This window comes from Conger conger, chromosome 13 (assembly GCF_963514075.1).
Source record: "Conger conger chromosome 13, fConCon1.1, whole genome shotgun sequence".
NCBI classification, from domain to species: Eukaryota; Metazoa; Chordata; class Actinopteri; order Anguilliformes; family Congridae; genus Conger; species Conger conger.
In genome coordinates this window covers 30,718,289-30,740,559 of record NC_083772.1, presented here as the reverse complement: position 1 = coordinate 30,740,559, position 22,271 = coordinate 30,718,289, and the positions used below count along the sequence as shown (strand labels likewise).

General features: G+C 47.8%; 1 protein-coding gene across 4 annotated transcripts in view; it reads right to left on the bottom strand.

The window, feature by feature from the left end:
* tfdp2 (transcription factor Dp-2) overlaps window positions 1-22,271 on the bottom strand; it is a 37,280-nt gene that overhangs the window by 13,955 nt on the left and 1,054 nt on the right. For 3 of the 4 annotated variants that reach the window (XM_061218164.1, XM_061218166.1, XM_061218163.1), the window contains exons 3-7: window positions 14,171-14,246; window positions 12,312-12,378; window positions 4,471-4,556; window positions 674-795; window positions 452-496 (exon numbers count right to left, since the gene is read on the bottom strand). In XM_061218164.1, coding sequence (XP_061074148.1) covers window positions 452-496; window positions 674-795; window positions 4,471-4,556; window positions 12,312-12,378; window positions 14,171-14,185 — 335 coding nt within the window. In that variant the 5' untranslated portion in view covers window positions 14,186-14,246. Of the gene's footprint in view, window positions 1-451; window positions 497-673; window positions 796-4,470; window positions 4,557-10,284; window positions 10,339-12,311; window positions 12,379-14,170; window positions 14,247-22,271 lie in introns of those variants that run through there. The other variant, XM_061218167.1, reaches the window with a different exon arrangement.

Genomic DNA, 22,271 nt, shown 5'->3' with positions numbered 1-22,271 from the left:
TAAAAGCTAAATCTAATAAAGTGCTCATTGAGTGTATATCACTTGTTGCAAGTGCTCAGACAAGTGTACGTGTTCAAACTTGAGCATGCTTGTATGTGCAGACCAGTGTGTGTCCACGTGAGTGCGTTTCAGTGTGTGTGTGTGTGTCCACCTGAGAGCGTTTCACTGTGTGTGTGTGTGTCCATGTGAGTGCGTTTCACTGTGTGTGTGTGTGTCCATGTGAGTGCGTTTCACTGTGTGTGTGTGTGTGTGTGTGTGTGTGTGTGTGTGTGTCCATGTGAGTGCGTTTCACTGTGTGTGTGTGTCCAGGTGAGTGCGTTTCACTGTGTGTGTGTGTGTGTGTCCACGTGAGTGCGTTTCACTGTGTGTGTGTGTGTGTCCACGTGAGTGCGGGGGGGGTGTACGATTGTGTCAGGAGCATATAGGAAGTGATGCAAGAACGCACACTCACCGGTCAGAGAAATACGACTCGATGAAATCATGAGTACGCTTAGCACTGAAAAGAACAAAACAGAAGGGGAAACATGAGATGAGGGATTTAACAGTGGCCAGGTGGTAAGAGAACAGAGGGAGATGGGATAGATTTGGGGAAAGAGAACAGAGGGAGATGGGGTAGATTTGGGGAAAGAGAGCACAGGGAGATGGGGTAGATTTGGGGAGAGGGGCAGCTTACCCGGGGGTCCACTCTGTAACCTGAGGCGGGCGGCTTTGAGCCACCATGGTGGGTGTGTGGGGGAAGGGACTCCCCACGAGAATGCTCCCTGAGTTTGGAACTCGCTGAGGTGTGCTGATGATCTGTGGGCAGAGTGAGGGAGGGGATGTTAGAGTGAGGGAGGGAGGGGATGTTAGAGTGAGGGAGGGAGGGGATGTTAGAGTGAGAGAGGGAGGGGATGTTAGAGTGAGTGGATGGTAGAGTGAGTGAGGGGATGTTAGAGTGAGGGAGGGGATGTTAGAGTGAGGGAGGGGATGTTAGAGGGAGGGAGGGGATGTTAGAGTGAGGGAGGGAGGGGATGTTAGAGTGAGGGAGGGAGGGGATGTTAGAGTGAGGGAGGGAGGGGGTGTTAGAGTGGGGGGGGATGTTAGAGTGAGGGAGGGGATGTTAGCGTGAGAGAGGGGATGTTAGCGTGAGAGAGGGGATGTTAGCGTGAGAGAGGGGATGTTAGCGTGAGAGAGGGGATGTTAGCGTGAGAGAGGGGATGTTAGCGTGAGAGAGGGGATGTTAGCGTGAGAGAGGGGATGTTAGAGTGAGTGAGGGGGTGTTAGAGTGAGTGAGAGGATGTTAGAGTGAGGGAGGGGATGTTAGAGTGAGTAAGGGGGTGTTAGAGTGAGTGAGGGAGGGGATGTTAGAGTGAGGGAGGGGGTGTTAAAGAGTGAGTGAGGGGATGTTAGAGTGAGGGAGGGGATGTTAGAGTAAGGGAGGGGATGTTAGAGTAAGGGAGGGGATGTTAGAGTGAGTGAGAGAGGGGATGTTAGAGTGAGGGAGGGGATGTTAGAGTGAGGGAGGGGATGTTAGAGTGAGGGAGGGGATGTTAGAGTGAGTGAGGGGGTGTTAGAGTGAGGGAGGGGATGTTAGAGTGAGTGAGAGAGGGGATGTTAGAGTGAGGGAGGGGATGTTAGAGTGAGGGAGGGGATGTTAGAGTGAGGGAGGGGGTGTTAGAGTGAGGGAGGGGGTGTTAGAGTGAGGGAGGGGGTGTTAGAGTGAGGGAGGGGGTGTTAGAGTGAGGGAGGGGATGTTAGAGTGAGGGAGGGGATGTTAGAGTGAGGGAGGGGATGTTAGAGTGAGTGAGGGGATGTTAGAGTGAGTGAGGGGATGTTAGAGTGAGGGAGGGGATGTTAGAGTGAGGGAGGGGATGTTAGAGTGAGTGAGGGGATGTTAGAGTGAGTGAGGGAGGGGATGTTAGAGTGAGTGAGGGAGGGGATGTTAGAGTGAGTGAGGGAGGGGATGTTAGAGTGAGTGAGGGAGGGGATGTTAGAGTGAGTGAGGGAGGGGATGTTAGAGTGAGTGAGGGAGGGGATGTTAGAGTGAGTGAGGGAGGGGATGTTAGAGTGAGTGAGGGAGGGGATGTTAGAGTGAGTGAGGGAGGGGATGTTAGAGTGAGTGAGGGAGGGGATGTTAGAGTGAGGGAGGGAGGGGATGTTAGAGTGAGTGAGGGGATGTTAGAGTGAGGGAGGGGATGTTAGAGTAAGGGAGGGGGTGTTAGAGTGAGGGAGGGGATGTTAGAGTGAGTGAGGGGATGTTTCACACTGCAAAGATGAACGTCTCAGCATGCGCTTTAGTCTTCTAATGAGACCACAATCTTGTTTTCTTCTCTCAAGTAGAAAATATGATCATTTTAAGCTACTGTCCGCTTGACAAGCGAAATTGTGACCTATTGGCAAATAGATTTTTTTTTTTTTTAATGTCTCTTATTTAGCAAAAATGTAAATAAAAGAAATAAATACGATTTTGATTCTCAATAAAAAAAACCCAAATACTTTTTTTCCAGGGCACCCGTCCCCTGTTACTGCAGGCCTTCAGAAACAGTCTCTGTGAATTTCACTGATCAATATTTAACCTGACAGAAGGTTTTAGGCTCTACTTGACTTCAGTCTCCTACTCTGGGCCAGAATCCTACTGGAGCACCGCAGGACTCTGGCTGTTGGCAGGACCGGTGGCCTTCCCCACGCATTAGCCAAAGTCTGCTCTGCCAAGGAATTAGCATCATCCTCAAGAATAAATCATCAGAATCCAAAGCATAAACGCCGAGTTTAGACCTTACGATTGCTTATAAGGAAGCTAGCGAGTCTTTGACTGGATAATGTGCCACTGAGCTTGTGGTCACATCAGCAGTGCAGAAATAAGCAGCAGGGACAGTGCTGTTCAGCGCACAGGCCTCTGCTGAGAGCAGGACTTTCACAAAGCTGGTTAGTGTGAGCCTGTCTGTCCTTTTGGTGGGCTCGATACAGGAGAGCCTGAAGGGGGCGTGCACATCACAGACACTTACTGACAAGCTCAGACAACAACCATAGATCAGCCGGAAATACACCAGGTAGCATAATTACACACTGGCTTATTACCACACAAGAACACTATTACCACAGGAAGACAATCCTCCCCTGGAGCAATGCAGGGTTAAGGGCCTTGCTCAGGGGCCCAACGGCTGTGCGGATCTTATTGTGGCTACACTGGGATTAGAACCACCGACCTTGCGTGTCCCAGTCATTTACCTTAACCACTACGCTACAGGCCGCCCCCTCACACCAATGTGAGACCTAAAATGAACTCCAAAATGAGCTCATAGTCACATGACTCATACAGTAGCATAGGTCCATGGAGAAAGGCCTGAGCTCATCCGCCATCTCCACACATCTCTACACCGCCTCCTTCATTCTGACCTTTAAGGATAATGCCAGTGTCTCTACGTCCAAGTAACAGCCTTGACAAAGCGGGTCCGTCACCGTGACGTGCCTTTACACGAAGGTACCCCCAAACCCTCCCTCTGTCACCAGCCTAAGTTTGGGAACACAGTGAGGCGGGGCTTCGATAATGACTGACACGGCCCAAGACGAGGAGGCGAAGCATTTGCTACCCCCCCAACCCCTTTCTCCCCCGTTCATAACAAGCATCGCTTTGACGTGGGCCGTTTAATGAGCTCATTAAGATGGCCGTGGTGACACAGCTCTGGTCTGTTCTCCCTAAACGAGGTTTGGGGGTCCCCACACAGGCTACACCCCCCCCTCTGCAGACGAGGCCCCATGCCCTCCTATAACCTGGGTATGATGGGACATTCATCAGAACGAGACCCCCACCAGGGCCTGCATTGGTCCTGTGCTGCCACCTACAGGAGATCTGTGAGAACGGCAGAATGGAGCAGCTGCACGGCTTCCCCCTGCACACATGCAGAGGGACACGCTGGCTGAAGGACATGGCGTGCGTCTTCCCTCCTATAAGAGCGCTGGATGTCCCGTTACACACGGACCGCCCCGAGACGCAGGCAGCTCTATTCTCGGCGAGGCAGGGAGTGCGCTCGACGGAGCGGAACGCCCAACGCATGGAGGACGATGCCCCTGAGAGAGATTACGCATGCATGTGTGAGTGAGTGTGTGTGTGTGTGTGTGTGTGCGTGCGTGCGTGCGTGTGAGTCTGTGTGTGTGTGTGTGCGCGTGTGTGTGTGTGTATGTGTGTGTGTGCACGTATGTGAGTGTATGTCTTTGAGCAGGACGGGGGCTGGGGGCTGCCTAAACAACCTTACGCTGATTTTGACGGAACGTTCCTGCTGTCAATCATGCCATCGTCCCTCCACCTCTACAAATGTAACCATAGCGCCCTGCTGATTGACAGCTCGTGTCACAAATATTACTGCTTATTGAATCCACACAGGTCATCAGTGTGTGTGTGTGTGTGTGTGTGTGTGTGTGTGTGTGTGTGCGTGTGTGCGTGTGTTCGTGTGTGCGTGTGTGCGTGTGTGAGTGTGTGTGGTGGGGGCTTACCATTGATGGGCCCACATTCACACTAACAGGCCCTAAGGTGATCTTCGCTGGATTGAAGTTAGATGGTGTTACCATGGAAATATTGCCTGCAAACCAAAGAAAACAACAGCAAACATGTCAGATTATGTTCTAAGGCATAATTTGCAGTCCGTACTGTTTACGCAGGAGGACCTGAGCTGCAGCGTAAATAACGCACGATCCTGCACGCGCGCGCACGCACACCCACCACACGCACACACACACACACACAGAGACAGACGCGCACACACACTCATACACACTCATACACAGTCCAGATGAGGTCACAGTAGCGATGGAGGCATCTGCGTTCGTACAATCACTTCCTAAAGATTTTCATCTGAATGGAAATGCAAATGCTCAGTAGCCGTCTCTCCCCCACCCTCCCCCTCTTCCCGCACCTCTCTTCATGGGGTGAGGAGGATGGCCAACCCTTTTACTGGGGGCTAATCTGTCAGACTGCAGCGGGCTCTCCAAGGACCTCCAAAACAAAAGATAATGGGCACAATTTGGCATTTAGAGAGAGGGATCTCAGTCTTTAGCACCAGCTCAGTGGTTCTCCCTGCCTGACTTCAGATCAGCCGCGCTGAGGCACTCGACCGAAATGGCCCTGGAGAAGCCTCTTCCGGCTGACCTCAGACCAGCGGCGCAGGGTCGGCGGGGGGGGGCAGGAAACTCCCACACAAACATGTGCGCGCACACTGGGGCTCACACCGACGCACCGCTCACGCAGACCGTACCCTTTCGCATGAAGAGAATATTTGTGCCTGGCTGGCAGAGGCTCCATTATGCCTAATGGAGGAGAGGAACAGCAGCCCTGTGTGTGGGCCGGGTGGAGGGGAGGACACGCACACAGCTCCCAAACACGGGCACGCCTCGGACCATTATTCTGCCGTTTACAGCTGCTGCTGTGGCTCTGCTTCACAGCGCGGGCCTGCGGGGTGACTGAGGCACCACTTTCAGTTCAGAGTTTTTCTTTCTCAGCAACAGCAACGGCAACGAATCCCACGAAAAGAGCAAAACTGAAATTTGTTTATGCCCAACTCTCAAGGAATTTATCCCCCAGACAATTATTGTTCATCTCACCGACGCAGATATAGCGGAAGTCGTAGAAAGATTTTTGTCCAAAAAAATGTAAGCATTAATGGCCCACGGGCATCAGTGTTCTCTTCCTGGTTTTAGCATCTATAACGCCCACAACACATTTGCAAAGAGCAGTGATGTAGGATTTATTTTTAATCGTCCCTAAGCCATCCCTATCCGCCTCCTGTAGTCAGGTCTCTCCGTGTTAACATTGATCAACATCATCTGATAATTACGCAAAAACTTTTTACAAACAGCTCTGAAAAATAGCAGTTAAACCCTACAATATACCAGTTCTACCAAAATTGCAATTGTTTTACTAGCATCGGTATGGAACACACATCAAAAGATCAAGGATATGAAAAGCTCAAACAGGAAAAAACAAACGTTTGCTTTGCTCGCGGTAATTCATCATTACGAAGCTGACCTTTACTTCAGTTAACTAAAAGTTGTTGCTGTTGATGTTTTATTTTTTTACTAGGCGAGAAGAAATTCCTTATAAACTGACAGAAAGGACAGCAATGCACATTGGCTGAGAATTGCACGCTATTGTGTGTACAAACAGTGGCACAAACATCCAGAAACGCAGCGCATGACTACCCACGGTAAGGTACACTGGCGAGGAGTCCTGGCCTGCTCATTTTTTCATATTAGCATTATTTAGCAAAATATGTCTTTTGCAGCAGCGTTTAATAACTACCAACAATGAGTGGCCTCATGGCTGAATTCTATACTGGGTAGGAAAGTGTTAATAAGGACTGAGAGTTGGCATTTCCATATTTTTTCCATAGCGAAAAATGAAAATGAAAGGGTGGTCCTTTAACGGACTCTAACCCTGCAGACATACCTCTGTGGGAAGACAAGAAATCACGTGGAGCTGGTTAATCATGCAGAGGAGGTCAAAATCACAAGGTGACAGAGGGGATGGTGCTGAAGATACCACTGCCAGTCATGGAATGTGATTGTTATTTTAACAGTCCCCTGTAACCTGGCTCCCTGTGTTAGAGGGGGGATCTGGGCAGTGACGGTCACGCCCTGTGTTCAATAAGGTTGGCCCTGGTTGGCTGTGATGTGTTCAGTAAGGTTGGCCCTAGTTGGCTGTGATGTGTTCAGTAAGGTTGGCCCTGGTTGGCTGTTCAGTGTTCAGTAAGGCTGGCCCTGGTTGGCTGTGATGTGTTCAGCAAGGTTGGCCCTAGTTGGCTGTGCTGTGTTCAGTAAGGCTTGATTCTAGACCTTGCAATAGCCTTTGGAGATTAGTGTTGGGGCACAACAGCATGACAGCAGTGTTCATGCAAATTAAGCAGACTGTCATGAGGCACAGAAATGAAAATCAATCAATCAGGAACAGAACAAAAACCCTGGGCATGCACAAGTCCACAGTTTCATTATTAACAAGGAAAAACTCAATTATATCAAAAGATTTGGTAGACCGAGGTATGACCACTGTAGTGGATGACTGGAGAATCACCATACTCTCTCTGGTGAAGAAAACGCCCCTGACAAAAGCCCAACAGATCAAGAACTCTCCTGAAAGTAGATGCGTCAAAGTCTACCATAAGTAGAAGACTACACCAGCAGCAAAACAGAGGCTACACTGCAAGATGCAAACCACTGATAAGCCTGAATAACAGAAAGGCGAGATTATGCTCTGAAGCACCTAAAAGAGCCCGTGGAACAAAGTCTTGTGAATAGACGAGACAAAGACTACCATGATGGAAAGAGGACAGTGTGGAGAAAAAATGAAATACCACCTCATCAGTAAAACATGGCGGATGGGGCGTTATGGCTTGGAACTGTATGGCTGCCAGTGGAACTGGCTCGCTTGTCTTCATCGATGAAGTAGCACAATTCATTCTGAAGTACACAGAAATCTGCTCCGATAAAATCAAATGCCTCCAAATTCTTTGGACGGCACCTCGTCACGCAAAGACCCGAATCATATAGCAAGAGCAACATATCAATTTTTGACGGCCAAAAAGTAGAAAATCATAGACTGGCCAAGTCAATTACCGGATCTGAATCCAACTGAACATGCATTTGACATGCTTTAGCGGTAACTACAGAACCAAAATAGAGCCTAAATAGATAACAAGATGTGTCACTGTCAAATGAATTATGGTGCTCACTGTATATAGCGCTTCTCTCTACACTCAAAAGGGCTTTACAGTGATGACGGGGAACCTTGCCTCAACAACCACCCAGCTGGGTGACGCACGGCAGCCATTCAGAGGGAATGATTACCAGGCAGGTTGAGAGAATTTAGCCAGGACACCAGGGAACCCCCTACACTTTGCGATGTGTGTCAGGGGATCTATAATGACCACAGTGAGGCAGGTCCTCAGTTTAATGTCCAATCTGAAAGACAGCATCTCCGTCACTGGGCTGGAGCATTGGGTATAATTTGATCAGAAGGAAGATTGCCCCCTAATGGCCCAGCAACACCACCTCCAACAGCAACATAGTTTCCCCAGGAATGCTCCCATCCATGTTCTAACCAAGTACTAACTAGGCCCACACCAGCTTAGCTTCAGCCATTTGGCAGGAGCAGGGTGCATGGCTATTGGCAACCAGTGATATAGGCTCTGCTTGGCCGTGTTCAGCAAGGTTGGCCCTGGTTGGCTGTGTTCAGTACGTTGGCCCAGGTTGGCTGTGTTCAGTAAGTTGGCCCTGGTCGGCTGTGTTCAGCGAGGTTGCCCCTGGTTGGCTGCAGAGGACTCTTACACAGGGCCTCTCTGGAATGCCTCAGTCTCTACAAGAGCCAACAATGAGCCCGGCTTCATTAGAATACAGCTGAGCAGCACTGCGGTGTGTGTGCGGGGTCTCACACACACACACACACACACACACACACACACACACACACACACACACACACACACTGAGGTATTATAATAGAAGCAAAAGAATATCCAGTTTTTACTGAAATCAAACTCTTCTCATTCTGTGAACATATCTAAACTATGGCATGATGATTATCAATAATGAACTGGACCAAGATGATTAATTACAAATGACAAAAAAAAAAGAAAAGAAAAAAAAGGCCTATCCTTCCTAATCAAAGACAGCACTATCATTACTTGTCAAAGGGCTGATGCAGTTTAACGCCTGAAACTAAGCGCCATGCTAATTCAGCTGGGCTAATTAGTGCTCCTCAGACTCATCTGTGCCAAACTATTCACAAACCTGCAGCAAACTCAGGGACCTCATTTCCCCAAGAATACCAGTCCTGCCAGCACAGATATTCAAAGTCCTCTGTGGTTGGCTGCGAACTTCTCTCCCAGTCTTCATTCTTAACAATAGCTTTATAAGCATGACCTGAAGTTTCTCAATGCAATTCTGAATGAAAATGGGTCATATACTGATATACTGCCCACCCCCATACATGCATATTAGTTTTCCCTCACTTTTGTTTAAACTATATATCTACATATATATATACATGCGTGTGTGTGTGTGTGTGTGTGTGTGTGTGTGTGTGTGTGTGTGTGTGTGTGTGTGTGTGTGGGTGTGCATGTATGATATACACCAATAAGAACATTTGACCCACGACAGAAACAATAATAAATAAACAAAAACTAGCTGACTTACAAATGACATCCGCATATTAATTTGGGAATACGTTGACACTAATAAAATATATATAGCCAAAAAAAGCAGGTGTCAGATATTTATTTTTGATCTTGGGATATCTATAACATTCAGACAGAAAATATAACAGCATCCAGATGAGTCCCCAATTATCATTGAACAATATAGGCTTGAACGTGGAAAATAAATATGACAAAGTCAAAAATTGATCCATGATAGGAAGCTAGCATTGATCAGCGAGACGGAACCATCTAGCATTTCACAGAATGTTCCAGAACAGCCGAGTGAAGTCTATAATGCGGCTGCTGAGAACCTCCTTTCCCTCCCTGAGAACAGCAGGCCTCCTGAGAAACACGGTTACCTCACACCTGTTGCACGCGTTCTGCCAAACCTACAACTTCCTCAAAATTCTCCACTGAAACCACCGACCCAGGCTCCAAACGAACACACATAAAAACACGTAAGCACACACACACCCATACACACACACACTCCTCTGTACAAACATGCACACACCACATCAGGTTTCATAAACAGACAATTCACATGTTCCCCAAGTACAGCCAACCTTCACAGTTTACTGTCAGTTATCGGTCACATTAATTACATTTTCACACGAGGTATGACTCATTGATAAAACACCCATCACATCACACACATCTTTAAACCCCGCCTCTTTCCTCACTGTTCGGTGCAGTCGCACACAGTCGGATAAAGATATTAACACCAGCATGTCAGCCAACTGAAAGACAGAGGAAAAGCCACACAGAATCAGATAAAGCCCGTCTCAGCTGAAGAAGAGCGAGAGAACCGGCAAGAAAGCAGCCCCCCATTCCCACGCTGAGAGTCCTTCGGTTACCTGTGCGTTCCCACGGTGCGCTCGCAGTCTCAGCCAGCCCAAATCTGCACCCCTCCCCCTCCCACATGTGGCGCCTCAACAACTTTCACCCTGACAGGGGGAGAGAGAGCGACTTCCAGCCCCCGAACAACACAGCCCCCTGCCTGTTCCTATTCCCAGCCTGAGCCTCGACTCAGAGAGACAAAAGCCAAATCCCAGAGAGAGAGAGAACGAGAGAGAGATAAAGAGAGAGAAAGAGAAAGAGAGAGAGAGAATGGGAGTTTTACCTGGAGTGCAGACAGCATGCTGGAGCAGACCCCACTCGCACTCTTTGTTACCATTCAACAGAAACATGAGACCCTGCCAGGCATGGCCGGCCGAGCGCAGAGAGAGTGAGAGCGGCAGGCTCCATTCAGGCAGCACACGCTGGAGATCAGTGCGTGTGGCCGGGCGGCTGGCTCGCCTGCCTCCTTACAGCACAGCCATTCAGACCCACGCTCTGCGCTCTGCAGCTCTGCAGCTCTGCAGCACAGCCATTCAGACCCACACTCTGCGGCTCAACAGCACAGCCATTCAGACCCACGCACTGCAGCACAGCCATTCAGACCCACGCTCTGCAGCACAGCCATTCAGACCCACGCTCTGCAGCACAGCCATTCAGACCCACGCTCTGCGGCTAAACAGCACAGCCATTCAGACCCACACTCTACAGCACAGCCATTCAGACCCACACACTGCGGCTAAACAGCACAGCCTTTCAGACCCACACTCTGCGCTCTGCAGCTCAACAGCACAGCCATTCAGACCCACGCTCTGTGGCTGGGGGAGGAGGGGGGCAGGCAGGCAGATGGGCGATAGCTTGCTTTGGTCTGACAGATCGCAGTGGCAGAGCACTCCTGAAGAAAGTAGCATGGGGTCCTGAACAGACTCCTTTTCACACAGCGAGCAGAAACAGTGATCCCCCACAGTGACCCACCTCTCATTACAGACTGACACTGATCTGTTCTACAGTAAGTACTGCAGGGCTGCCGTGCTCATTCGCGACACCTTAAACGGGTAATGGTGTTTGCTGTCTGGCGCACACGCGCACACACACACACACACACACACACACACACAAATGGGTGACAGCTTTACAGTAGCACAGCAATGCGTGAACTCTCCTCTGAAAAAGCACCAAGATAATGGCATTTATCCAGTGCACATGAATAAAACATTTATTTATTTTTAAATAAATACATTTTAAACGGTTGCCCAGACCAGTCCATTAGACAGTTTAATCATGTACAATATCATGCAACTAATATAATAATTAGTATCCTGGCACTAAGTCAATGTTGTATTGTTGTGGTAAACGTTTTCTTCTGTCTTTTCATCTTTAATCATACTTGATACGGTAACACATCTCAACTTCACAACTTCAGTGAAATGTTTCCAGGGGAGAAAAAAACATCGCTAGTATCTATTCAATGTTTTTTTCACTCTATCCTTGTAGTCTTGTTTTTATCTACCACCTGGAAACAGCATGGTCCTGTTTTTCCCCGGAAGCATTTCACTTCGGCTCAGAAAATTGGAGGTGTGCTACCGATAAAATAAAATAAGACTGAAAGAAATCCACATGCCGGAGATTACAAAAACAAATTGTTACACCGCCATGGCTATATTGCCCAGCCCTAGTGCAACATACTGTAAAACTCAGACAGTGCACAGTGAGCCTCACACTGCTCCAGGGGCTTCAGCTCTACCACAGCACAGCACAGGACAAGACACAGCAGCTCAAGACACAGAACAGCACAGCAGACACACAGCAGCACAGACACACAGCACCTCAGACACACAGCACCTCAGACACACAGCACCTCAGACACACAGCACCTCAGACACACAGCACCTCAGACACACAGCACCTCAGACACACAGCAGCTCAGACACACAGCAGCTCAGACACACAGCCGCTCAGACACACAGCAGCACAGACACACAGCAGCTCAGATACAGAACAGCTCAGACACACAGCCGCTCAGACACACAGCAGCTCAGACACACAGCAGCTCAGACACACAGCAGCTCAGACACACAGCACCTCAGACACACAGCCGCTCAGACACACAGCAGCTCAGACACAGAACAGCACAGACACACAGCAGCACAGAAGCACAGACACACGGCAGCACAGACACACGGCACCTCAGACACACAGCAACTCAGACACACAGCACCTCAGACACACAGCAGCACAGACACACAGCAGCACAGACACACAGCAGCACAGACACACACTCACATGTAAAACACCACTGGGGGCAGGGCTTACTTTTCATGAGGTTCCTATTGGTGGTGAGGAAGGCCTTCAGATCTCCACAGAGGGGGGCTGCTCCGCCCTGCAGACACAGGAGCGAGACAGAGGATGAGGAAGAGCTAGCCCAGCTGTGTACTACGTCCACTGGTGCACAAAGCACTGCCTGCTACAGGGAAAGAAGAAAAGAAGCTAAACCAGGGCCTCATTCCAATCGATGGGCAGTTAAGGTAAATGACTGGGACACGCAAGGTCGGTGGTTCTAATCCCGGTGTAGCCACAATAAGATCCGCACAGCCGTTGGGCACTTGAGCAAGGTCCTTAACCCTGCATTGCTCCAGGGGAGGATTGTCTCCTGCGTAGTCTAATCAACTGTACGTTGCTCTGGATAAGAGCATCTGCCAAAATGCCAATAATGTAATGTAATGCTTGTTTTTCTCCACTTTTTTCCTTTCCTTGCTCCTGACCCGGAACGCGATCAGTCTGCCATCTTTAAGGACATTCCAACCCCTTAATTTTTTCTTCTAGGAGCTAGAAGTAGAAACTATAGGAACTTTTGTTTTTCCAGAAAGCCTAGCGTATAAATGATCCACCTGTGGGTCCACCTCTCCCCATCTCCCAGGCATCTGTAACTGACGTTTGAAGGAGCAGGAGCACTCCATTAGCCTAATTAACGTTCTCTTGATTTCCCCGTCTTCACTTCTTTGTCCGTTTATCGTTTCCTCGCCTCTCCCGATGGGCGGAGCCAGGGCCAAGAAAAGAAAAGGAAAAAGAGGAGAGACCCAGTTCGCCAAATTTACGTTTCCTTGATTCCTCCTTGACTGAGGTACCCAGTAGGTTTCAAGCTTAGTCTGACTGTACGTTGTGCATGCATGAGAGCAGGCTTTAGTCAAGTCGATGTGTGTAGCGTTACAGCAAACCAAATTTAACTGGAAAAAACTGGTTTGGCAACATCACTGTTGGTTAGCTGTCTAGCTAATTAAGCTATAAACAGATTCATAGATAGTCATCTGATCATTATCAAAAAGCAGGTCCACTTCGTACAGTACATTAATTAAACATTCCCTGAAACCTTGAATGGAAAAATGCAATGCGTGCAACCTTGTTACAGATATAAGATCTTGTTTAATGGATACAGGCGTTTTTATGGCACAGTACAGAAGCTTGTTCAGACTGACCCACTGAACTTTGTTGCCTAGGGATTGCTTAAAAGGCAAAATGGCAGACAGGATTTAACACTTGAAAGGCCATCGCCGACGTCATTGGGCATTTGGACTTAAAAACACTGTACATGCAAATCTGTCCTCCGTCCATTACTTTTCCTAAATATTTAGGCTTAAAATAACAGAGTTCTTTAAAGAAATTCGAAAAAAATCAACTCAGTAAAGAAGTGCAGGCAGTCTGCTTCATTTTTCATCACAAAAACAAGCCAATAGGCAACAGGTACTGGCAGTCCAGTCTGAATGTCGCCCTCCTCCAACACACTCTTCAGCAACTCGGGGTTAAAGCTGCCAATGCTTTGATATGAATTTAAATGAACATCAAGCACTATTAATTTTGCACATATAAATCAAACTAGTCTTCATTTATTGCATCATAACGGTCATAAAGACTGTAGGCTGGGGATGACTAATTGTGGGTGTTGCAGTTGACTGCATGATGGCGATACGTAAAAACAACTGCATGAAATGCAAGAGATTTCTGCACAGTCCCTGCTCCCACAAACCAAAGATCTGAGTTCTCTGTGGAATTGATGAGTAAGAAGAGCAGCATAAAGCATGCTGAATTCACGATGACTGAAGAACTGACTTTGAGAGTGGGAGGGAGCAGAGAGTGGGCGGAAGAGAGGAGGTTCTGGTCCTGGAGACTGTACTCACAGCGTTCGCCATCATGTTGAGGGTCCTGGGCGTGCAGCTCTTTCCTCCAAAGGTTCACACTTCAGAGTGACGGCCCCTGAGGGGACACAAACGCGCAGGGCGCGGTCAGGGCGTGCGTGGGTGCAGTCACGGCTCCGGCTGCAGAGGCTGGGGTGAGGATGGAGCAGGGCAGGCCCAGCTGCCTGAGGCTTCAGTCTGACTCACACCCCATCCAGGATTAAGGCGAGCTCATTCAGCTCAGTGACAGGCAGGGCCAAGGCCAGATTGGAGGACTGCACGCCTCAAAACAACACGCGCGCACGCACGTGCACACAACACACACACACTCACGTATGTGCACACAACACGCACACTCACGCACGTGCACACAACACGCACACTCACGCACGTGCACACAACACGCACACTCACGCACGTGCACACAACACGCACACTCACGCACGTGCTACGTATGTGCACATAACACGCACACTTACGTATGTGCACACAACATGCACACTTACGTATGTGCACACAATACGCACACTCACGTATGTGCACACAATACGCACACTCACGTATGTGCACACAATACGCACACTCACGTATGTGCACACAACACGCACACTCACGTATGTGCACACAACACACACACTCACGTATGTGCACACAACACACACACACGTACTACGCATGTGCACACAACACGCAAACACACACACACTAAAAGAGACAGCTTTTATTTGCAGACAGAGGGGTAGGGGTAGCATCGGTCAGTCACAAAGGAGTGTAGATGCAGGGGATCGGCCCTCCAGCAGTTCCACAGAATAAGTCCAAGCTTGACAGGACTTATTGACGTATGTGCACACACACACGTACACGCGCCCACACACACACGATCTGTGTTCAGCCCAGTCTCCAGGGCACTTGGAGGCTCACTGGCTCACCGGCACACGGACGTGAAGGGAAGCGGCGTTAAAAGCGCAGTTCCTGTGAGACTGCGGGTCTGTGAGCGTGCACGGGAGAGCGGGCGCCATTGTTTCCGTGCCTGCCCAAGGCCCCAGGAAGGCCATAAAGCCCGACAGCTGGCAGGCCTGACAGGGCAGCAAGCGCCGAGAGCGAGAGAGAGCGAGAGATCTCCACTCAATAGATCAATAGCAGTGACCCCCCACCCGAGCAAACCCCTGGCTCCAGCCCCCATAATGGCCTTTTGTTTGAGGAGAAACTATATGGAAACTAGCAGAGGTTCAAAGTGGTTTCTACCCTCCAGGTCTCTGACTGGAAGCTACCACTCTAACTGCACCATCGGACCAACAGGGCCTGACGTCTACTGCCCACTACTACCGGAAAAGTAGCGAAGTAGATTTGATGGCAGAACCTGAAATAGGCCACAACAGCCAAGATGAGTCAGAGCCCTGTTAAGGGGTCATCTGCCCTCTGTGTGTGTGTCTGTGTGCGTGTGTGCGCATATGCCTGTCTGTGCGCCTGTGTGTGTGTGTGCGTGTGTGTGTGTGTGTGTGTGTGTGTGTGTGTGTGCGTGCGCATATGCCTGCGTGCACCTGCCTGTGTGTGTGTGTGTGTGTGTGTGTGCCTGTGTCTGAGTCTGAATGTGTGGGGTTACAGAGTGTGTGTGCGTGCGTGTGTGTGCGTGCGCATATGCCTGCGTGTGTGCGTGAGTGCCTGCGTGCACCTGTTTGTGTGTGTCTGAATGTGTGGGGTTACAGAGTGTGTGTGTGTGTGTGCCTGTGTCTGAGTCTGAATGTGTGGGGTTACAGAGTGTGTGTGTGCGTGTGTGTGTGTGTGTGCGCCTGTGTCTGAGTCTGAATGTGTGGGGTTACAGAGTGTGTGTGTGAGCGAGTCTGAATGTGTGGGGTAACAGAGTGTGTGTGTGTCGATGTACGTGTGTGTGCATATGTAGCGGCTTACTAATGGAATATGATGCAACTGACAGCCAACATTTCTCATGATGACAGTAGAAAGAAACCACTATCAGACCACACGAGTCTCAAATGCCTGTCAGCTAAAGCAGAGTTCATAAAAACCATTTGCAGAGACTTCTCTTTGGAGAGATGCAAGCTGAGCCCTGGTCGTCAGCTTGACCTTGGCTAATGCCAAATGCACGACTTCCATACATCAGCAACGCAACTTCAGAATCGAATGAGCAAACAGCTTCAATAAAGGAGATACAACGTCTTGCGGTGCAGGATGCCCAGGGCTGCAGATTATTGCAGTTTGCAAAGGCTTCAGACCTCGGCAATGAGATGAAAGGCCTCTGATCGTTAAGCCTTCCACATTTCGCCGAAACTTCAGCGAAATTAATTTGAAAACAAAAACAGGCTTTTGCAAGATATCCTCAGTCAGGTTTGCGAATGACAAGCGAAAAATTCAACTATGAAGGACAGAGGAGTTTCCGAAGCATCTAGGGGCAAAAGCTGCCAATTGAAGATAAGCGCAAGGCAAAGAACATCTCTCTTACAGAGTCAAGTCTGTAATGAGGATGTGGGCAGGGGGTTGGTGTGCAGGGCCACCCAGATACCGGCTACACCCAGCAGTCCATCGAATGTGAGCCGAACACGGACAGCGCTGGTTAGGCACCGCTGTGAGATAAATGGCAGAGAATGGGGGGGGTCCGTGAGTCAACACTATCCCAGCCACTCCGCAAAACAGCCCTTTATGCAAATGGCAGGGAGGAAGCCATTACCTGTGGGGGGGGGGGGGGGGGGCAGGACACGACATGAAATCCCATATTTTACAAGAAAGCATTTAACCGAGGCGTTGTGGCCAGATTAATCGAAATTCTTTGAAGTTGGAATGTAATACTGCTACGCAAGGTATGACAATAACGCAACCCGAAATACCGTGATACCATTATATTATCACGGTAGTATGATTACAGATAATGTATGCACGTTTACGTTCACGTTTGTCTTTAAAAATAACAGAACTGCAGCATTTGTGCATATTTTATACCCTGAACAGCTAAACATTGGTTTAAATCAACCTGCATAGGTCAACCTCCTCTCAGTATCTGAAAACTGAATTGAGTTATCCATGCAGTACTTGCAATTTCCATTTCTAAAGATGTTATGAGAAAAGACCGATGCATTTTGTTTTCAGGTGTTATGCTTTTACAAAATGGTGAATCTCACCAGAACTGAAGAGGTTTGATTCGTAGGGGACAGATTTCATAATTACAGACCTCGGAATCAGAGTTGGATGTTCAGACACCATGGGGATACTGCATAGGAATACAGGGTGAAAATGAGCTCATTTAAAAGGTAGGTGTGAAGTTTCCTCCAAAAAGAAAATTGTAATGTAATAATAATAATAATAATAATAATAATATTAATAATAATAATAATAACAACAAACTGCATGAACAGCATCAACCCCAGCGCAGGCTGTCCTGCTCCTTTCTCAGGTTAAACGCGGGCGCTGAGAGGCTGGCACAGTGCCCTCTTCCCGCAGTCTTAATTACCGAGGAGGGCCACACCAGACCACACCGCACACCGTCTCAGAGACACCGCTACATCATCCAGCTTCGGGTCAAATGGTCTGCTTTCTGTGCAATCTACCACAGTACAGTATTTACTTCACCAAAGTTATATAAATGAATATAAAATGAATATAAAGGATATTTTCATACCTATGTACCGCTAGGTGCAATACTGACAGGCCCGGTTTTTGCCAAGTGACACAGGGATATTGGCTTGCTGTGTGAATTTATTTTAAAACATTAATATATTTTATTTTTTCATTGTACATTTCATTATGCAGTGTGTGTGTGTGTGTGTGTGTGTGTGTGTGTGTGTGTGTGTGTGTGTGTGTGTGTGTGTGTGTGTGTGCGTGTGAATGACAGAGAGCTGCAAAATAAACTTGTTTTAGCAAGTTTACTTTTAAAAACATGTTTTTAAAAATGTATTTGCATAATTGATAGAAACATTGATAAGGCATTCAGCTGCTTCATACAAACACAAACAGGATGGGAGGATTTGCATGTGAAAATAAAATTCATTCCCTTTAGGGGTATGGTCTGATAGTTATGTTCCTGATGAATGAGCACACAGCCACACACAGCCACACACAGCCACACACAGCCACACACAGCCACACACAGCCACACACAGCCACACACAGCCACACACAGCCACACACAGCCACACACAGACAGCACACACAGACAGCACACACAGACAGCACACACAGACAGCACACACAGACAGCACACACACAGTCGCACACACACAGTCGCACACACACAGTCGCACACACACAGTCGCACACACACAGTCGCACACAGCAGACACAGTAACGTGCGTTGTGCGGTCGTCTGGACACTCTTCCATATGACGCCAACATGAGCACTTGAAAACACGGCTGAGCGCACAAATTACTTTGAATTTACTTTAAATTTCTAATGAAACGGCAGCACAGCAGCACAGATGGAACCACGTGCTTCACTAATTTATTTTGTTTGGGAAGAGGGGGGTACATCCAGGCCTGGCTGTGGGGAGAGGGGGGGGTACACGCAGGGCTGGCTGTGGGGAGAGGGGGGGTACACGCAGGGCTGGCTGTGGGCCTGGGGGATCCAGCACGATGCTCTCGGAATTCCAGAATGCTGCACTTTACAGCCTATGTGGGCGGAAATATTACTCTAAATTCTCCATTCTCAGACAGAACCGTTTCACAAGTACATAACATTAATCATTCAAACTTAACGTTATCTACAAGACAAAAAAAATATATAGCATTAGACTCGTATTTGAATAAATCTATATTGAATGTCTGTTACAAAGTGCGGCTCGCTTTCTGATAACGTTAACCATTTTGAAAATATCCACTCTAGTTCGCAATCACAACACACACACCCCCCACCCCCCTCGCCCCACAACCTCCCCCATCCTGAAGGGCGCTGACCTGGAATGCGTGATTCCGAGCCTGGGCCGGATCCTTCCACAAAGCTGGCCCAGACAGAGAAACAATACAGGTGGGGGGGTGGGGGTAATTCTGGGCTATAGGACACCCCATACTGTGACCCCTCCATCTGTCACGACCGCGCTGGGCTCAGGGTAGGGACCACCAGCAGCACTCAGCCTGGGGGGAAGCTTCCTTCAAGTGCAACACAATGAAGGGGGAGTAACTCACACCATTTTAAGATGTTTCCATGAGCTACACTGGGGGGAGGGGAGAGAGGCAGACTGGATCTCCTGAGCGTACGACTGCTAAACACCATCAGGGCCAGGAACCAGCCTGCTATAAAGTATTTATAGGCTGCTCTGCTTTGGTTATAGAATTGGCGATGCATATCACAGGTCATGCTTTGTTCACATTTATTCCGAGAGAACGCCACATTGAACAACAGTTTTATGCAAAGACCCGGTATTTTCAGCTTGAGTAATCTACCGTTCTGTTGTTACGGAGAACAAAACAGACACCGTTCAAAACCTGTATGGTGGCTCAAGAATGTAAAAAATGATGGAGCATTGTTTGGTTGCGGGTGAAACGATGGCTGAGAGCAGGGCAGTGTGCAACAAGGCAGGGTCCATTACATTTACACTGAACCTCATGGAACAGGTCCAATCCGAACAAGCTTGGAATTTATCCATTCCAGTTTCAATGCTCAATGGTTCTTGTAATGGGAAGTGTACATACCTATATTATTGTAATTACATTTGAATACTGACATGTTAAACAGGAGCTTAATTTGCAATTGTCAATCCCTTATACTGAAGAATCGCAGTTGAGATTTTTCAGTTTGATAGTGCAAAGATACAAATATAAAATGCCTTTTGTTAAGTAGTTACATTCTCCTACATCTGAAGTTGTTAAGGCAACAAATACTGTAACAGGAACTACCACAGCACTAGAAATAAAATGATTCCAAAAGCCTTTGTTGTATAATTAAAATCAGTAAATTAATGGAGAATGGAGTAGAATCCATGGGGAATAATTCAGGATTTAAATTCAGAATCAAGAATCAGAGTTAAATGCCATTGCAATTGTAGGAAATAAATAATACATTGAAATTAAATTCAAGCTTTCTAAAAGTAAATTAGAATAATTAAGAACTAAATTGAAGGAATATTAATTTGACAATAACAATACAGCTTGCTAAATTCATTTTAATCTGAAACTGACATTAACTTGATTTAGATTTGAGAATTGCTTCGAAAATTAACTGAATTGTAACTGAATTTTTGGAATTGACTCAAACTCTAGTTCACTGAAACTACATCTAGACTTTACCTTTAACCAACATAATCAGAGGAACACTTCACAGCTTCACACAATCTAGATCAGAGGTCTCATCTCAAATCCTGGAGGTCCGTGGTGTTCCCTTCAATCAGCAGCCAACTTTGAACTTGGAAACCATTCTCATGGATCTCCCATGAGCCAATCAATGACTTAAATTATGCACATAATTGAATAAGTAGGAACTGGAGACCTCAGCTCTACATTTACCTCAAGTCAAATACTTTCTCCTGAAGTCAAAAGTACAGTGTTACAAGTCACCATGGTCGGCATTTATATAGCCAAAGCGCTGTACAATTAATGCTTCCCATTCACCCATTCATACACACACTCGCACACCAACGGCGATTGGCTGCCATGCAAGGGGCCGACCAGCTCATCAGGAGCATTCGGGGGTTAGGTGTCCTGCTCAGGGACACTTTGACACAGCCCGGGCAGGGGATCGAACCGGCAACCCTCCGACTGCTAGACGACTGCTCTTACTGCCTGAGCCATGTCTCCAGGCTTTGTCTTCAACGCTTTCTTCCTTATTCTCCAATGTCACGACTATGTCACACTCTCCATCCGAACAGGGAGCCCTACAGTCGATGGGCACATTCCTCCCTGACACACTGGCCTAAGAGCCAGTGACTTTCACACTAAAAGTACAATATGTATTTACAGCAGGACAGCTAGTGCTGATAGGAGTAATCACCATGACAACTACTAACCTTCACACACATGGTGCCGCGTGAAACCTTAGTCAATGAAAACCTGACTTAAGCCCATCTCGGCTAAGGATGAAGCCCTTTGCGGTGCACCACTGAATCAGTCATCTAATGATATAACCAATGCAAACTGGCCACATCTAGGCTGCAGGGTCCGGTCTGCATTTGCAGAATTTAGGCTCCCTTTACTGATCAATCTACTGTACACCTTGTGATTTGTTTTATAAATCAAGCCTGTTTGGTACAACCCAATTCGTTATACATGGCACTTGTAGTACAAAGAAATTATAATAAATATTTGAGTATTCAATTTCAATATTCAATATCCACTTCCCGTCCGGTTCCATTGAAGTCAGTTACGCTGGAGTTGCAAACACGCCCTCAAATTGCGTGCACCAATTTGAATAGGGAAACAATGTGAAAACCAAATTTTCGTTTTTTTTAATTTTTTTAATTTTTTTTTATTTTTTTTTGCAGATGAGGAATAGCTAGGTATCAAAGATTATTAGCATAATCATGAGGGCTTTGCAAAATCTCCCATGATGATAAGCGCAGAAATACAATCCCCACATGCATGCCGAACACCCCCAGGACACCAGATACTACACATAATCTCCATAGACCACAGAACCACAATCAACTGCTGCTTTGGCTCGGGGCCGCAGTTACTGACCAGTGAAATCACAACATTTCTTAATGGAACAGCCGCTGGGACACAGAGACAGATATGTTTGACTGGTGATGAATACCAGGGAGACACCTGTTATATGCCGGGATCTCAGGAGTGAGGGGCTTGCTTTTTCACGGACTCAGGGAGGGGATTACACAACCACGCCGTTTGCGAGGGAACAGATGTCCCCTCAAATCTGACAGATTGTTCCGCAATCCCCATACAGTAAACCGACAACAAACTCCACTCAAATTTCCTCTCAAAATAAAATTAAAGAGGTGCATCCGGAGGTAGCCATACACACCTGACCCAACACTAGCACGCCCAAGCCCACAGGCGACACACTAATTGAGGCACAAGCCAGACCGACACACTGAAGCCCTTGAACTTGCGTCCCACTGCAACACACAACCTGCTTATTCGGTATGATTAATAATTAGGCCTTAATTAGAACAAGTGCATTGCTTAGAACATGTACTTCATCCCCAGTTCT